General features: G+C 52.2%; 1 protein-coding gene across 1 annotated transcript; it reads left to right on the top strand.

Annotated features, from left to right (window-relative positions):
* The first annotated feature begins 6,677 nt into the window (after positions 1 to 6,677).
* On the top strand, positions 6,678 to 11,706 carry DPEP3 (dipeptidase 3). Its single transcript, XM_004057852.5, has 10 exons — positions 6,678 to 7,277; positions 7,599 to 7,725; positions 8,744 to 8,873; positions 8,962 to 9,103; positions 9,363 to 9,432; positions 9,542 to 9,718; positions 10,015 to 10,099; positions 10,594 to 10,669; positions 11,141 to 11,276; positions 11,368 to 11,706. The coding sequence occupies exons 1-10, from the start codon at positions 6,742 to 6,744 to the stop codon at positions 11,602 to 11,604; spliced, it is 1,716 nt and encodes a 571-aa protein (XP_004057900.4). The 5' UTR covers positions 6,678 to 6,741; the 3' UTR covers positions 11,605 to 11,706.
* Positions 11,707 to 16,963: the final 5,257 nt, after the last annotated feature.

Here is a 16,963-nt window from a genome sequence, read left to right as displayed (position 1 = left end):
CCTTCTCTGCAATGGGGACTGGTGGCATCGTCTCCCAGTGCTGGTGGTTGGTGGGGGATCCTTCATTTCAGCTACCAGTTGTTCAAGGAAAGACTGTTGACAGGAGCCCGAGGTGACCCAGGTGATTGGGCTCAGCACTGGATGAAAACAGTGGTGGATCCGGTGGCAGGAGGTGGACCCTATTCCGTGTTCCCTCTGAGTAGCTCATCTCTTTTTATTTATTTATTTATTTACTTTTGAGGCAGAGTCTCACTTTGTCACCCAGGTTGGAGTACAGTGGCGCAATCATAGCTCACTGCAGCTTTGAACTCTTGGGCTCAAATTAAGCTTCTGCTTCAGCCTCTCAAGTAGCTGGGACTATAGGCGTTCACCACCGCACTCAGCTAATTTATTTTTATTTTAACTTTCTGGATTTTTTTTTTCTTTGAGACAGAGTCTCGGTCTGTCACCCAGGCTGGAGTGCAGTGGCACAATCTCGGCTCACTGCAAGCTCTGCCTCCCGGGTTCAAGCAATTCTCCTGTCTCAGCCTCCCGAGCAGCTGGGACTAGAGGCGCCCGCCACCATGCGCAGCTAATTTTTATATTTTTAGTAGAGATGGGGTTTCACCTTGTTGGTGAGGCTGCTCTCGAACTCCTGACCTCAGGTGATTCACCCGCCTCGGCCTCCCAAAGTGCTGGGGGATTATAGGTATGAGCCACCGGGCCTGGCTTTTTGTTTTTTGAGACGGAGTCTTGCTCTGTCGCCCAGGCGGGAATGTAGTGGTGTGATCTTGGCTCACTGCAACCTCAGCCTCCCGATTTCAAGCGATTCTCCAGCCTCAGCATCCTGAACAGCTGGGACTACAGGCATGCACTACCATGCCCAGCTGATTTTTCTTTTTTCAGTAGAGAAGGAGTTTCACCATATTGGCCAGGCTGGTCTCGAACTCCTGACCTCGTGATCCACCTGCCTCGGCCTCCCAAAGTGTTGGGATTACAAGCGTGAGCCACCGCATCCGGCCAGCTTTCTTTTTTTCGTTACTTCACTTAGAAGGAGGATTTTTAAATTTTTTTATAGAGACAGGGATCTCCCTATGTTGCCCAGGCTGGTCTCGAACTCCTGGACTCAAGCAATCCTCTCACCTTGGCCTCCCAAAGTGCTAGGATTACAGGAGTAAGCCACTTTGATTTACCTAGCCAACCATAAGCAAACATTTTAAACTGTGCTTATGTATTATTTTGATAACATTTAAAAAATTAATTGTAACTTCATGCCCTGTCCTTTTCACATGTCTAATGTAGGAAATAGGGAGTCCTCTGAACCTCTTCCAGTTCTGGGGGCTGCCCATTAAAATAATATTTTTTTTTTTTCCTGAGACAGGGTCTCTGTCACCGCTGGAGTGCAGTGGCACAATCATGCCTCACTGCAGCCTCAACCCCCTGGGCTCAAGTGATCCTCCCCACTCTGTTTCCTGAGTAGCTGGGACCATAGGCGCGCACCACCATGTCCAGCTAATTTTTGTATTTTTTGTAGATACAAGGTTTCACCATGTTGCCCAGGCTGGTCTCAAACTGCCAGACTCAAGTGATCCACCCACCTTGCCCTCCCAAACTGCTGGGATTACAGGCGTGCGCCACTATGCCCAGCAAAACAATTTAAAATAATAGGCTGAGAGCGGTGGTTCACACCTGTAATCCCAGCACTTTGGGAGGCCGAGGCGGGCGGATCACAAGGTCAGAAGATCGAGACCATCCTGCCTAGCACGGTGAAACCCCATCTCTACTAAAGATGCAAAACATTAGCCGGCCGTGGTGTCACGCGCCTGTGGTCCCAGCTACTTGGGAGACTGAGGCAGGAAAATCGCTTGAACCCAGGAAGCAAAGGTTGCAGTGAGCTGAGATCACGCCACTGCATTCCAGCCTGGGTGACAGAGTAGCACACAAAACAAAAAAAAACACAAAACAAAACAAACCCAAAAACAACAACAAAACAAAACTAAGCTGAAATAATAATAATAATAATAATGATAATATAGGAAACAGGTGCACATGCAATGCTTCTGCACTTTTCTTAAACTATTAGCAAAGTTGCCATTCTTCATGTTGTTCCAAGTCACTTAAATAAAGACCTTCAGGGCAGGCCGGGGAGGTTTATGGGAGACCGAAATAAACATGACCTTTCTCTGCCCTTCCTGAGAGAACCAAAGCTAGAAGCAGCTGGGTCACACTTGGCCATTAACCCCCAGGCATGAGGAGGAGCAGACAGCAACCAACAAGGGGAAGTGGTCGCCAGAGGCCAAGGCCCTTCTTGAGGTGCCCAGAAGGGGATGCCCACTTATCAGGGAGCCCAGGTGGAAAAACAAGAGACACACAGATACAGAGGGAAGATAATTTAGATTCGGTCTGTGTCATTGGCCTTTCTCAGCAGCAACTGGCCCAGGAAGTTCAGATGCTACCCAGATTCAGGGTTTTTTTTTTTTTTGAGACGGAATTTCCTCTTGTTGCCCAGGCTGGAGTGCAGTGGCGTGATCTCGGCTCACTAGAACCTCTGCCTCCCAGGTTCAAGTGATTCTCCTGCCTCAGCCTCCCGAGTAGCTGGGATTACAGGCACCTGCCACCACGACCGGCTAATTTTTTTTGTATTTTTAGTACAGACGGGGTTTCACTATGTTGGCCAGGCTGCTCTCGAACTCCTGACCTCGGGCGATCCACCCAACTTGGCCTCCCAAAGTGCTGGGAATACAGGCGTGAGCCACCATCCCCAGCGTTTTTTGTTTTTTTTTTTTTGGCAGGGTCTCACTCCCATTGCCCAGGCTGGAGTGCAGTGACACGATCTCAGCTCACTGCAGCCTCAACTTCCTGGCCTCAAGTGATTCTCCTACCTCAGCCTCTGGAGTAGCTGGGACCTCCAGTGCGCACCACCACGCCTGGCTAATACTTTGTATTTTTAGTAAAGACAGGATTTCACCATGTTGCCTAGGCTGGTCTCAAACTCCTGGACTCAAGCAATCTGCCTGCCTTGGCTTCCCAAAGTGCTGGGATTACAGACATGAGCCACTGCGCTGACCCAGATGCAGTTTTTGTTTGTTTTGAGACGGAGTCTTGCTCTGTTGCCCAGGCTGGAGTGCAATGGCGCTATCTCGGCTCACTGCAACCTCCGCCTCCGAGGTTAAAGTGATTCTCCTGCCTCAGCCTCTTCAGTAGCTGGGATTACAGGCACACACCACCCTGCCCAGCTAATTTTTGTGTTTTTAGTAGAGATGGGGTTTCACTGTGTTGGCCAAGCTGGTCTCAAACTCCTAGACTCAAGCAATCTGCCCGCCTCAGCCTCCCAAAGTGTTAGGATTATAGGCGTAAGCCACCGCATCCGGCCCCAGATGCAGTTTTGAGATCTATTTCCCCTGCACCAGGATTTTTTCAACAAGAAATGACAAGGAGCTGCTGGAAGCTAGCCTTGTATTGTCTTTAAGGAGGATTTCTGCCCCAGGTGAAATAACGTGTCAGACCAAGCCCCCTCATGCTCTCAGGACCAAGAGACCTAGTCTGATCTTGTCCCTCAACTCCATGCCTTAGAGAATCCACCTGTGCCTCCTCCACAACAGTTGTTGTAATGCCCAAACTAGACCTCTGCTGGGCTGTTAGCCAACCCTGGATCCCCTCTCCACTCCTCCATGCCCGATCGAGACCTTTGAAGCAAGGTTCAGCTACTGCTGTGGTGCCTCCACCAACCCCCATGACCCTGATTAGCCCTCACGAGCACTACCCATGATTTCCCTTAGCCAGTATCACCATAATAAAGAAATGAAATGCAAACTGACCAGGGTGCAGGTAGATCTCTTCCCGAGAGGATAACTGTTAATTAACATTTGATGTGTAAACTCTTCTGGGGTCTTTTTGTGCCCGGAATTGGTGGGTTCTTGGTCTCACTGACTTCAAGAATGAAGCCACAGACCCTCGCGGTGAGTGTTACAGTTCTTAAAGGTGGCGTGTCCGGAATTTGTTCCTTCTGATGGTCGGATGTGTTCGGAGTTTCTTCCTTCTAGTGGGTTCGCGGTCTCGCAGGCTCAGAAGTGAAGCTGAAGATATTCGTGGTGAGTGTCACAGGTCTCAAGGCGGCGAGTCCGGAGTTCTTAGTTCCTCCCCCTGGGTTCATGGCCTCGCTGGCTTCGGGAGTGAAGCTGCAGACCTTCGCAATATTACAGCTCATAAAGACAGTATGGATCCAAAAATGGAACAGCAGCAACAGTCATTGCAAACAGCAAAAGACTAAAGCCCCCCACGGCCTGGAAGAGAACCCCAGCAAATTGCTACTGAAGGAGCTGGCAGCCTGCTTTTATTGTCTTATCTGGCCCCACCCACATCCTGCTGATTGGTCCATTTTACAGAGAGCCGATTGGTCTGTTTTACAGAGAGCTGATGGGCCCGTTTTGACAGGGTGCTGACTGGTGCGTTTACAATCCCTGAGCTAGATACAAAAGTTCTCCACGTCCCCACTAGATTAGCTAGATACAGAGTGTCGATTGGTGCATTCACAAACCCGGAGCTAGACACAGGGTGCTGATTGGTGTGTTTACAAACCTTGAGCTAGATACAGAGTGCTGATTGGTGTATTTACAATCCCTTAGCTAGACATAAAGATTCTCCAAGTCCCCACCAGACTCAGGAGCCCAGCTGGCTTCACCCAGTGGATCCTGCACCGGGGCCGCAGGTGGAGCTGCCTGCCAGTCCGGCGCCGTGTGCCCGCACTCCTCAGCCCTTGGGCGGTCGATGGGACTGGGCGCCGTGGAACAGGGGTTGGCGCTAGTCGGGGAGGCTTGGGCCGCACAGGAGCGCACGGCGTGGGTGGAGGCTCAGGCATGGAGGGCTGCAGGTCCTGAGCCCTGCCCGGCGGGGAGGCAGCTAAGGCCCAGCTAGAAGTCGAGCACAGCACCTGCTGGCCCAGGTGCTAAGCTCCTCACTGCCTGGGCCGGCTGGCCGCTCCGAGTGCGGGGCCTAACAAGCCCACGCCCACCCGGAACTCGAGCTGGCCCGCAAGCGCAGCGTGCAGGCACGGTTCCCGCCCACGCCTCTCTCTCCACACCTACCCGCAAGCTGAGGGAGCCGGCTCCAGCCTTGTCCAGCCCAGAAAGGGGCTCCCATAGTGCAGCGACGGGCTGAAGGGCTCCTCAAACGCGGCCAGAGTGGGCGCCAAGGCCGAGGAGGCACCGAGAGGGAGCGAGGGCTGTGAGGGCTGCCAGCATGCTGTCACCTCTCATTTTTGTGTCTGTATACTAACATATATATAGAAAAAAATATTTGGCCCAGCACGGTGGCTCACGCCTGTAATCCCAGAACTTTGGGAGGCCAAGGTGGGCGGATCACGAGGTCAGGAGATCAAGACCATCCTGGCTAACACGGTGAAACCCGGTCTCTACTAAAAATACAAAAAATTAGCTGGGTGTGGTGGTGGGCGCCTGTAGTCCCAGCTACTCAGGAGGCTGAGGCAGGAGAATGGCATGAACCCGGGAGGCGGAGCTTGCAGTGAGCAGAGATGGAGCCACTGCACTCCAGCCTGGGTGACACAGTGAGACTCCATCTCAAAAAAAAACAAAAAACAAAAAACAAACAAACAAAAAAAACACGTCTCTAAAAAAGAAATAAGGCCGGACGTGGTGGCTCATGCCTGTAATCCTAGCACTTTGGGAGACCTAGGTGGGCAGATCGCTTGAGCTCAGGAGTTCAAGACCAGTCTGGGCAACATGGTAAAACCCTGTCTCTAAAAAAAAAATGCAAATATACAAAAATTAGCTGGGCATGGTGGTGCATGCCTGTAGTCCCTCCCAGCTACTTAGGGAGCTGAAGCAGGAGGATCACTTTTACCTGGGAGGTCGAGGCTACAGTGAGCTGAGATGGTGCCACTGCACTCCAGTGAGACCCTGTCTCAAAAAAAAATTTGTTTTAATAAAATAAAAAATAACAATTAGCCATGCATGGTGGCACTGCACCTATAGTCTCAGCTACTTGGGAGATGGAGGAAGGAGGATCGCTTGAGCTCAGAAGTTCAAAGCTGCAGCAAGCTATGATCAAGGCTGCAGCAAGCTATGATCAAGGCTGCAGCAAGCTATGATCACCCCACTGCAACTCCAGCCTGGGTGACAGATACTCTGTCTCTTGGAGAAGGAAAAAAAGCTAAAATAATGATCCCCAACAAAAATTGTTCTTAAATTTCATTTTCGGGGCCAGGCACGGTGGCTCACGCCTGTAATCCCAGCACTTTGGGAGGTCGAGGCAGGAGGATCACTTGAGGTCAGGAGTTCAAGACCAGCCTGGCCAACATGGTAAAACCCCATCTCTACTGAAAATACAAAAATTAGCTGGGCATGGTGGCGGGCGCCTGTAATCCCAGCTACTCGGGAGGCTGAGGCAGGAAAATGGCTTGAACCCGGGAGGTGGAGGTTGCAGTGAGCCGAGACTGCACCATTGCACTCCAGCCTAGGCAACAAGACCCAAACTCCGTCTCAAAACTGAAATGAGATGAAATGAAATGAATGAAATAAATGAAATGAAATGAAATACCTATAGGGAATATTTTTCTGTCCATCAAACCAGACAGACCGAATTAACTCTTCTGAGTCGCAGCTTAGAATATTTGACCTGCCTAGGAGCTGGGCACAAGCCGGCAGCTAACCCCCACGTGGGCCTGGGTAGGAAGTGAGATCAGGAAGATCCCTGGGCCCCTACGAGTTCCCTGCCTGGCCTCCTCCCCCACTCGTCTGGGGGTCTATGGAGCCAGCGCTGGGGGTGGAAGGGCGAGGAGTCCTCGACGCTGCAGCGGCGGTTCCGGCCCATGGGGGCGCTCTCCTGCTTGGGGGCGGAAAAGCCGTGGCGCCCCCTTGGGTGGCGCGTCGGTTTCAGAGTCGCGTGACTTCAACCCCCTCTTCGCGAGGCTGGGTCGTCATGGTCTGGACCCCATTGTCGGCCTCTGCCCGTCGCCTGCTCCTCCCAGGCTCCCGCGGCCGACCCCCGCGCAACATGCAGCCCACGGGCCGCGAGGGTTCCCGCGCGCTCAGCCGGCGGTATCTGCGGCGTCTGCTGCTCCTGCTACTGCTGCTGCTGCTGCGGCAGCCCGTAACCCGCGCGGAGACCACGTCGGGCGCCCCCAGAGCCCTCTCCACGCTGGGCTCCCCCAGCCTCTTCACCACGCCGGGTGTCCCCGGCGCCCTCACTACCCCAGGCCTCACTACGCCAGGCACCCCCAAAACCCTGGACCTTCGGGGTCGCGCGCAGGCCCTGATGCGGAGTTTCCCGCTCGTGGACGGGTATGTAGGTGCAGCGTTTGGGCAACGCGGGGTGAGCACACCCTTGGGCAGGAGAGGAGGTTCTGAGCATGCAGGGCTATCAAGGAGGCTCCCTCACACCACCCCTGGATGCCCTCTCTCCTCCATCACCCATGGGTGCCCTTCCCCGCATTACTCCATTCCAGGTGGAATCTAACCCCCTCCCTCCAACCCAACCTCAGGACGTCTCTATATGGTCTGTGTGAGGAGGTGCCTGGTGGGGTGGAGGAGGGTAGACCCAAGCACCTGATATATCCTGACTGATCTGGAGGCGGTGTTTCCATCTGACCTTCACACCCCCAGCCACAATGACCTGCCCCAGGTCCTGAGACAGCGTTACAAGAATGTGCTTCAGGATGTTAACCTGCGAAATTTCAGCCATGGTCAGACCAGCCTGGACAGGCTTAGAGACGGCCTCGTGGGTGCCCAGGTACCACAGGGACACACAGGATGCCACAGCATGGCTGCTGGGGGATGTTGGGGTCACAGAAACCTGGGTCGGCCAGCCTCTGGGTGACTAAATACAATGGGGCATGCAGTATGCCATCATGTGGTTTCTAAGGAGAGTGGGGCCTTGGAGGCCAAGACAGGCTAGCTGCATGTATGCCCAGGTTCTGTGGAAACACGCAGAAAATGACCAGAAAATCCCTGGTGAGTGTGGGGTCTGCCGTAACCACAAAGGACATAGTGGATTGGCCTTGGGGCATTCACATAGCACATGGACTAACATCAGTTTTTTGCTTGTTTGTTTGTTTGCATTTTTGAGACAGTGTCTCCTTCTGTCGCCCAGGCTGGAGTACAGTGGCACGATCTTGGTTGACTGCAACCTCCGCCTCCCGGGTTCAAGCAATTCTCCCTGCCTCAGCCTCCTGAGTAGCTGGGATTACAGGCACTTGCCACCACGCCCTGCTAATTTTTGTAGTTTTAGTAGAGACAGGGTTTTACCATGTTGGCCAGGCTGGTCTCGAACTCCTGACCTCACGTGATCCACCCTCCTCAGCCTCCCACAGTGTGGAGTTTACAGGCATGAGCCACTTGGCCTGGCCGTAACAGTAATTTATGATGTGTCGTGAGTCCATCATTTGACTGCTGGCAGCAAACAGTCATCAAGGAACCAGGCTCGGTAGTTCACATCTGTAATGCCAACACTTTGGGAGGCTGAGGCAGGAGGATCGTTTGAGCCTGGGGGGTCAAGGCTGCAGTGAGCCATGATCACACCACTGCACTCTAGCCTGGGTGACAGAGCAAGACCCTGTCTCAAATTTTAAAATAAAAATAAAAAATAAAAAATAATTTTAAAAAAGTCATCAAGGTACCATGGAGTCATGTAGTGCCTCACTTGGGGCCACTGACCCAAATGGGTGTTATGGGGTCTGAGGCAGGAGTGGCAGGCCTAGGGGGTTGAAGACCACCCTGGCCTCATTCTGGACCCCTTGACCTACCCTCAGTTCTGGTCAGCCTCCGTCTCATGCCAGTCCCAGGACCAGACTGCCGTGCGCCTCGCCCTGGAGCAGATTGACTTCATTCGCCGCATGTGTGCCTCCTACTCTGAACTCGAGCTTGTGACCTCAGCTGAAGGTGGGCCAGCAGATGAGAGGTAGTCAGGATGTCACTCTGGAGGTTCTGTTCCTGGGGTCTGACCACTTGACTCTCTACCTCCTTCTAGGTCTGAACAGCTCTCAAAAGCTGGCCTGCCTCATTGGTGTGGAGGGTGGTCACTCACTGGACAGCAGCCTCTCTGTGCTGCGCAGTTTTTATGTGCTGGGGGTGCGCTACCTGACACTCACCTTCACCTGCAATACACCATGGTGAGCATAGCACCTGGCCAGGATGCTAGATGGCATGGTGTGGAAACTGCCCCATTCCTGGCATGGGTGTGACCAAGCCGTTGAGGATGAAGGGGTCCTCAGAGGGAGGCTGGACACCCAGTGGGTCCCTCACAGTCCCAGAAAGCAGCTGGTTATGCACCTGTTCTGGAAGCAGGATGGATGGATAGAGCCAGGGCCCCCAGGCTCTGATGGCCCAAGGTGTGATCAGCTAAATTGCCCTTCCATGGCTGTCCTGCAGGGCAGAGAGTTCCACCAAGTTCAGACACCACATGTACACCAACGTCAGCGGATTGACAAGCTTTGGTGAGGTGAGGACTCCTGTTTTGTACCCCAACCCACCTGCTCCCTACGGATATGTGTGTACACCTTTGCACCCCAACACCCTCCCCCACAAAAAAAAACTAATTGTTTCTGCAGAAAGTAGTAGAGGAGTTGAACCGCCTGGGCATGATGATAGATTTGTCCTATGCATCGGACACCTTGATGAGAAGGGTCCTGGAAGTGTCTCAGGCTCCTGTGATCTTCTCCCACTCAGCTGCCAGAGCTGTGTGTGACAATTTGTTGAATGTTCCCGATGATATCCTGCAGCTTCTGGTGAGTGGCCATCCCAGCTTTCAAACTAGGCATGTGTTATCCAAAGTTTCTTGACCCTGAGCACAAAGCCATCAGCCCAGGTTTCACACACCCTTGGACCAAAGGCTGGTTAATCCTCCTCCATCCCTGAAACTTAAGGCCAAGTAATTTCCACTCAGGGACCCACAAACAGAGAGGTGAAGCCTCTTCCAACCCCTGAAGCCAGGATGGAGCACAGTCCTACCAGGGCCCCCACAGCACAGGAGGCATGTTCTCAGGCCAGAAGGGCTGAGATGAGTGTCCCTTTATCCCTCTAGAAGAAGAATGGTGGCATCGTGATGGTGACACTGTCCATGGGGGTGCTGCAGTGCAACCTGCTTGCTAACGTGTCCACTGTGGCAGGTGAGTCTCACCTCAGCTTTGTGCAGTGCTGGCTTGGGTTGTGGCTGCCAGGGCCCTCAGGACGACTCTAGCAGTCTAGTGCACCTGTTGGGCAATGGGCAGACCTCCCAACGACCCAGAGGCAGCAGACACAGCTCTTCAGTGCCACCCAGATCTGGAGCCACAGAGTCGGTGCTGATGTGTTTGATGCCTCCTGGTTTTGCTCCCAATCCTTGAACTTCTCTCATTCCCCACATCTCTGGGCAGGACAGGCTCAGCCTGCACCAGGCTCTCAAGGAACCCAGAGGCAGGGTGGGTCCTGGGCAGGAAAAGTCCCAAAGGGGTGGCTCCAAGGTCCACTCTAGGTCCAGTGACCAGCCTGTAGCCGCTTCAGGACTCATGACTGGCCATGAGCTAGCTCTGTGGAGCCAACTGCCACAGCCTGGAGTGCTGGGGACAGGGCTGGTGCCAGGGTCTAACTAGCCTAGTGCTGCCCACCCTCACCTCCACCCTAGATCACTTTGACCACATCAGGGCAGTCATTGGATCTGAGTTCATCGGGATTGGTGGAAATTATGACGGGACTGGCCGGTGAGTGCTTCCCTGAGGTTTCTCTTAGGCTGGGGTGCAGCAGGGAGTCCTTTAGTCTTCATTCCCATCCTGACATCCTCCCATCCAGGCCTCAGCCACAGGCTCTGGTCTCCTAGCCCACCTGACACTCCCCACTCTCAGGGCCTGTTTCCTAGTTTCTCCCTGTCCCTTCAGTGGCCCAGTGGCCCCACTCCAAGTTGTCATACTTGCTAAATACTCCCCTCCGCAGGCAGGGCTCATCTGTCCAAGATATGCTCCACTCCCAGCCTAGCAGACCTGCTGTGGGCTGACCATCTGCTCAGCAGGTGGAGGCTACAGAAGCCCAGTCCTCCAGGAGCCTCCAAGGTTGCATTCACTAGCCTGAAGAACTTGGCCTTCAGTTTCCCCTGTGTGACTAGGGCTGGTGGGCAGCGGGCCCCAACCCAGGATCAGGGCTAAGGTCCCACAGCTGGCTGGTGGGTGGCCACACAGGTTCCCTCAGGGGCTGGAGGATGTGTCCACATACCCAGTCCTGATAGAGGAGTTGCTGAGTCGTAGCTGGAGTGAGGAAGAGCTTCAAGGTGTCCTTCGTGGAAACCTGCTGCGGGTCTTCAGACAAGTGGAAAAGGTAAGCTGGGCTGGTGGACAGGATGGTTCAGTGGTTTGAGAAGGGGAGGGGATTGCTGTGGGAGCCTCTGACTGCGGACTTCCTCCCCCAGGTGAGAGAGGAGAGCAGGGCGCAGAGCCCTGTGGAGGCTGAGTTTCCATATGGGCAACTGAGCACATCCTGCCACTCCCACCTCGTGCCTCAGAATGGACACCAGGCTACGCATCTGGAGGTGACCAAGCAGCCAACCAATCGGGTCCCCTGGAGGTCCTCAAATACCTCCCCATACCTTGTTCCAGGCCTTGTGGCTGCTGCCACCTTCCCAACCTTCACCCAGTGGCTCTGCTGACACGGTCGGTCCCCGCAGAGGTCACTGTGGCAAAGCCTCACAAAGCCCCCCCTCCTAGTTCATTCACAAGCATATGCTGAGAATAAACATTTTACACATGGAGCCAGGTGCACGTGTCCTTCCTTCTCCCTAGCGGGATTGGGGGCAGGTGGGCTCTTGGTCAGTGAGGGGTCTTGTGGTCTAGCCACAGCTGCTCAAGGTGGGTGGTTCCCACTCACCTCCAGCTTTGGCTGTCTCAGGAAGGCCAGAGGCATCTTATGAAATTCTTAAGCTAAAAGCTTGAGCCCACAGAAGTACACAAAAACATTCAGTTTCAGTCCCTTCATGGAGTGTGACAGTGGGGTGCTTCCCAGTTTCTCTCTGAAAGGTTAAAATTTTTTTTAGAAGTGGATACTGTTTATAGAGTAAATAATAACTCGGCTGGGTGCGGTGGCTCACGCCTGTTATCCCAGAACTTTGGGAGGGCGAGGCGGGCAGATCACGAGGTCAGGAGATCGAGACCATTCTGGCTAACATGGTGAAACCCTGTCTCTACTAAAAATACAAAAAATTAGCCAGGCGTGGTGACACATGCCTGTAGTCCCAGCTACTCGGGAGACTGAGGCAGGAGAATTGCTTGAACTCAGGAGGTAGAGGTTGCAGTGAGCAGAGCTCACACCACTGCACTCCAACCTGGGTGAAAGAGCGAGACTTTGTTCTCCTCCATCCCCCAAAAAAAGAATAACTTGTTTGGAATTATCTGGAGAGTGCCTTTGTAAAAGATTTCTCAGATTAGGTCCTCTGATTTTTTTAAAAAACTAATTTTTCAATGGGGGGGTGCAGAATCACCAAATCTTTAAAAAAATTTTGAAAAGAAATAAAAGGAAACTCATGGGGTCTGTATGGCTCACTCAAGTGGCCTCTGTCTTTGGCTGCTTTCCTCTCCAGTTGAGCCAGAGCCAGATCTAAGTTCCTTCCATGGGAACTTGGAATTGGGAGAAAGAATGACTCCAGTGCCACCTATGTTATAAACAAGGGTCTATATATGTCTGGGTCTCTTCCATTTATTTGGACTATTTGTTTATCATATCAATACCACACTGTCTTAATTACGGCAACTTTAAAATAAGTTTTGAGGCCGGGCACAGTGGCTCACGCCTGTAATCCCAGCACTTTGTGAGGCCAAGGCAGGCAGATCACTTCAGGTCAGGAGTTTGAGACCAGCCTGGCCAACTCAGGAGGTTGAGACGTGAGAATTGCTTGAGCCTAGGAGGAGGACGTTTCAGTGAACCGAGATCACACGACTGCACTCCAGCCTGGGCAACAGAGTGAAACTGTGTCTCATAAAATATAAAATAAATGGCCAGGCGCAGTGGCTCACACCTGTAATCCCAGCACTTTGGGAGGCCGAGGCGGGTGGATCACGAGGTCAGGAGATTGAGACCATCCTGACTAACACGGTGAAACCACGTCTTTACTAAAAACAAAAAATTAGCCCAGCGTGGTGGTGAGCGCCTGTAGTCCCAGCTATTCAGGAGGCTGAAGCAGGAGAATTTCCTGAACCTGGGAGGCGGAGCTTGCAGTGAGCCGAGATCGCGCCACTGCATTCAAGCCTGGGCGACAGAGTGAGACTCCGTCTCAAAAATAAATAAAATAAAATAAATAGTTTTGAATTGGGCACAGAGTGGCTCATGCCTGAAATCCCAGCACTTTGGGAGGCTGAGGCAGGAGGATTGCTTGAACCCAGCATTTCGAGACCAACCTGAGCAATTTAGTGAGACCTCATCTCTGAAAAAAAAAAAAAAATTTAATTAGCCAAGTGTGGTTGCCCGTGCCTTTGATCCCAGCTACTTGGGAGGCTGAGGTGGGAGGATCACTTGAGCCTGGGAAGCAGAAGTTGTAGTGAGCTGAGATCGTGCTGCTACACACCAGCCTGGGCAACAGAGTGAGACCCTGTCTCAAAAAAAAAAAAGCAAAGAAATATTTCATATCTGATGCTGTACTTAGCAGTATCAGTTTATCCTTATAATTTCAGCAATTTGTTTTTATTGAAGTGTAACTCATATACCATAAAATTAACCATTTTATTTATTTATTTATTTATTTATTTATTTTATTTATTTTATTTTTTTTTGAGACGGAGTCTGGCTCTATCACCCAGGCTGGAGTGCAGTGGCGCGATCTCGGCTCGCTGCGAACTCCGCCTCCCGAGTTCACACCATTCTCCTGCCTCAGCCTCCTGAGTAGCTGGGACTACAGGCACCTGCCACCACGCCTGGCTAATTTTTTGTATTTTTAGTAGAGACCGGGTTTCACTGTGTTAGCCAGGATGGTCTCAATCTCCTGACCTCGTGATCCGCCCGCCTCAGCCTCCCAAAGTGCTGGGATCACAGGTGTGAGCCACCGTGCCCGGCCAAAATTAACCATTTTAAAGTAAGCAACTCAGTGGCTTTAGTACATTCACAATGTTGTGCAGCCACCACTTCTATCTAGTTCCAAAACATGTTCATCTTAACAGGAAACCCTACACCCGCCCTATACCCATGAAGCAGTTAACCCCCTTATGCTTTTTTTTTTTTTTTTTTGAGATGGAGTCTTGCTCTTGTCGCCCAGGCTGGAGTGCAATGGCCAGATCTCAGCTGACTGCAACCTCCGCCTCCCAGGTTCAAGTGATTCTCCTGCCTTAGTCTCCCAAGTAGCTGGGATTACAGGCACGCGCCACCACACCCAGCAAATTTTTGTATTTTTAGTAGAGATGAGGTTTCACCATGTTGGCCAGGCTGGTCTCAAACTCCTGACCTCAGGTGATCCTCCCCCCCTTGGCCTCCCAAAGTGCTGGGATTACAGGCATGAGCCACTCCGCCCACCAGAGACCCTGTCTTTAAAAAAAAATGAAAGAAAAAGAACAAGCAGAAATGTAAGACCCAGGCATGGTAGTGTGTGCCTGTAGTCCCAGGCACCCACCCTATACCCATTAAGCAGTTAACCACCACATGCTTTTTTCTGTTTTTTGAGACGGAGTTTTGCTCTTGTTGCCCGGGCTGGAGTGCAATGGTGCAATCTTGACTCAGTGCAACCTCCACCTCCTAGGTTCAAGCAATTCTCCTGCCTCAGCCTCCCAAGTAGCTGGGATTACAGGTGCCTGCCATCACGCCCAACTAATTTTTGTATTTTTAGTAGAAACGAGGTTTCACCATGTTGGTCAGGCTGGTCTTGAACTCCTGACCTCAGGTGATCCAACCACCTTGACCTCCCAAAGTGCTAGGATTACAGGCATGAGCCATGGTGCCTGGCCTGCATTTTTTTTTTTTTTTTTTTTTTTTTGAGACGGAGTCCTGCTCAGTCGCCCAGGCTGGAGTACAGTGGCATGATCTCAGCTCACTGCAACCTCCGCCTCCCAGGTTTAAGCAATTCTTGTGCCTCAGCCTCCGGAGTAGCTGGGATTACAGACATGTGCCACCACACCTGGCTAATTTTTCTTTTTCAGACAGAGTCTCACTCTGTCTCCCAGGCTGGAATGCAGTGGCCCGATCTTGGCTCACTGCAACCTCCATCTCCTGGGTTCAAGTGATTATCCTGCCTCAGCCTCCTAGATAGCTGGGACTACAGGCACATGCCACCACGCCAGGCTAATTGTTTTATTTTATTTATTTATTTTTATTATTATTATTTTGAGATGGAGTCTTGTTCTGTCGCCCAGGCTGGAGTGCAGTTGCCCAGGCAACTTGCACTGTTGCCCAGGCTGGAGTGCAGTGGTGCCATCTCAGCTCACTGCAACCTCCACCTCCCAGGTTTAAGCGATTCTCCCACCTCAGCCTCCCAAGTAGCTGGGATTACAGGTGCTTGCCACCACACCCATCTAAATTTTGTATTTTTAGTAGGGATGGGGTTTCACCATGTTGACCAGGCTGGTCTCGAACTCCTGACCTCAGGTGATCTGCCTGCCTCGGCCTCCCAAAGTGCTGGGATTACAGGTGGGAGCCACCATGCTCAACTGAATTTTGAATTTTCGATCTAGATATTCTAGATATTCCTGATTTATGTTTTTTTTTTTTTTTTTTTGAGACAGAGTCTGACTCTGTCGCCCAGGCTGGAGTGCAGTGGCGCCACCTCCGCTCACCGCAAGCTCCACCTCCCGGGTACACGCCGTTCTCCTGCCTCGGCCTTCCCAGTAGCTGGGACTACAGGCGCCCGCCACCACGCCCAGCTAATTTTTTTATATTTTTAGTAGAGGCGGGGTTTCACCGTGTTAGCCAGGATAGTCTCGATCTCCTGACCTCGTGATCCGCCCACCTCAGCCTTCCAAAGGGCTGGGATTACAGGCGTGAGCCACCGCGCCCGGCCTAATGTCTATGCTCCTCAAATGTCTTTTGAGTTTGGCCTGTGAGGTTATTTTTCCTGTGACGGCTGTGATATTGGAGAAGATGTGTACTGGCCTCGGAGTTCCCCATCGTCCCCTCTGTGTTTGTCAGTTGGGCTCTAGGGCCTATCTCCCTGGCACAACACCCCACCCTACCCCTGAGGCTGCAGAGTGCAGTGCCAAGGTGGGAGCTATACAGAAACTTTGCAGAGCAAAGAGGTAGACTAAGAGGGCACCTGTTCATTCTTTATTTGAAAAATGTGTTGGGACCGGGAGCAGTGGCTCACGACTGTAATCCTAGCACTTTAGGAGAGGCCAAGGTGGGAGGATCACTGAGCCCAGGAGTTTGAGACCAGCCTGTGCAGCATAGTGAGACCCTGTCTCTATGAGAAATGAATAAATAAAATTAGCTGGGCATGGTGGCATCTTAGCTACTTGGGAGGCTGAGGGGAGAGGATCATTTGAGGAGTTTGAGGCTGCAGTGAGCTATGATTGCACCACTGCACTCCAGCCCGAAGTGACAGAGCAAGACCCTCTCTCTAAATTAAAACAAACAAACACCTCTAAGATCTTAAAAAAAAAAAATGTGTTGGGGCCAGCCAGGTTTTGAGGATACCAGAGTGACAAGACCAACACGGTCCTGCCCTTGCGAAGTCCACAGTATAGATAGAATCTTAATCAGTGATTTCCACTAATCCATTTCTGCCTGCAATGGGAACTATGAAGGGAAAGGCTCAGGGCAGCCCAGTCCAGATGAGGGGTGGGGTGGGGAGGCAGGGCATGTGTCTGAGAAATCTGAGGGGAGGTGGTGCTCCCCACCAAGACCTCCTGGATCAGGAGGTTTTTTGTTTGTTTGTTTTTGAGATGGAGTCTTGCTCTGTTGCCCAGGCTGGAGTGCAATGGCACTATCTTGGCTCACTGCAACCTCTGCCTCCGTGGTTCAAGTGATTCTCCTGCCTCAGCCTCCCGAGTAGCTGGGATTACAGGCACCTGCCACCACACCCGGCTAATTTTTGTATT

This window comes from Gorilla gorilla, chromosome 18 (assembly GCF_029281585.2).
Source record: "Gorilla gorilla gorilla isolate KB3781 chromosome 18, NHGRI_mGorGor1-v2.1_pri, whole genome shotgun sequence".
Lineage (NCBI taxonomy): Eukaryota > Metazoa > Chordata > Mammalia > Primates > Hominidae > Gorilla > Gorilla gorilla.
The sequence above is the reverse complement of the archived record's forward strand: the minus strand, read 5'-3'. Positions and strand labels throughout refer to the sequence as shown.

What these genes read in the sequence shown, in the direction of transcription:
- DPEP3 (XM_004057852.5), top strand. Translation starts at nt 6,742, where the DNA reads ATGGAGCCAGCGCTGGGGGTGGAAGGGCGAGGAGTCCTCGACGCTGCA. An exon ending in TTCACCTGCAATACACCATG is followed by an intron (nt 9,104 to 9,362) that starts GTGAGCATAGCA and finishes GCTGTCCTGCAG; the next exon opens with GGCAGAGAGTTCCACCAAGT. An exon ending in TCTTCAGACAAGTGGAAAAG is followed by an intron (nt 11,277 to 11,367) that starts GTAAGCTGGGCT and finishes TTCCTCCCCCAG; the next exon opens with GTGAGAGAGGAGAGCAGGGC.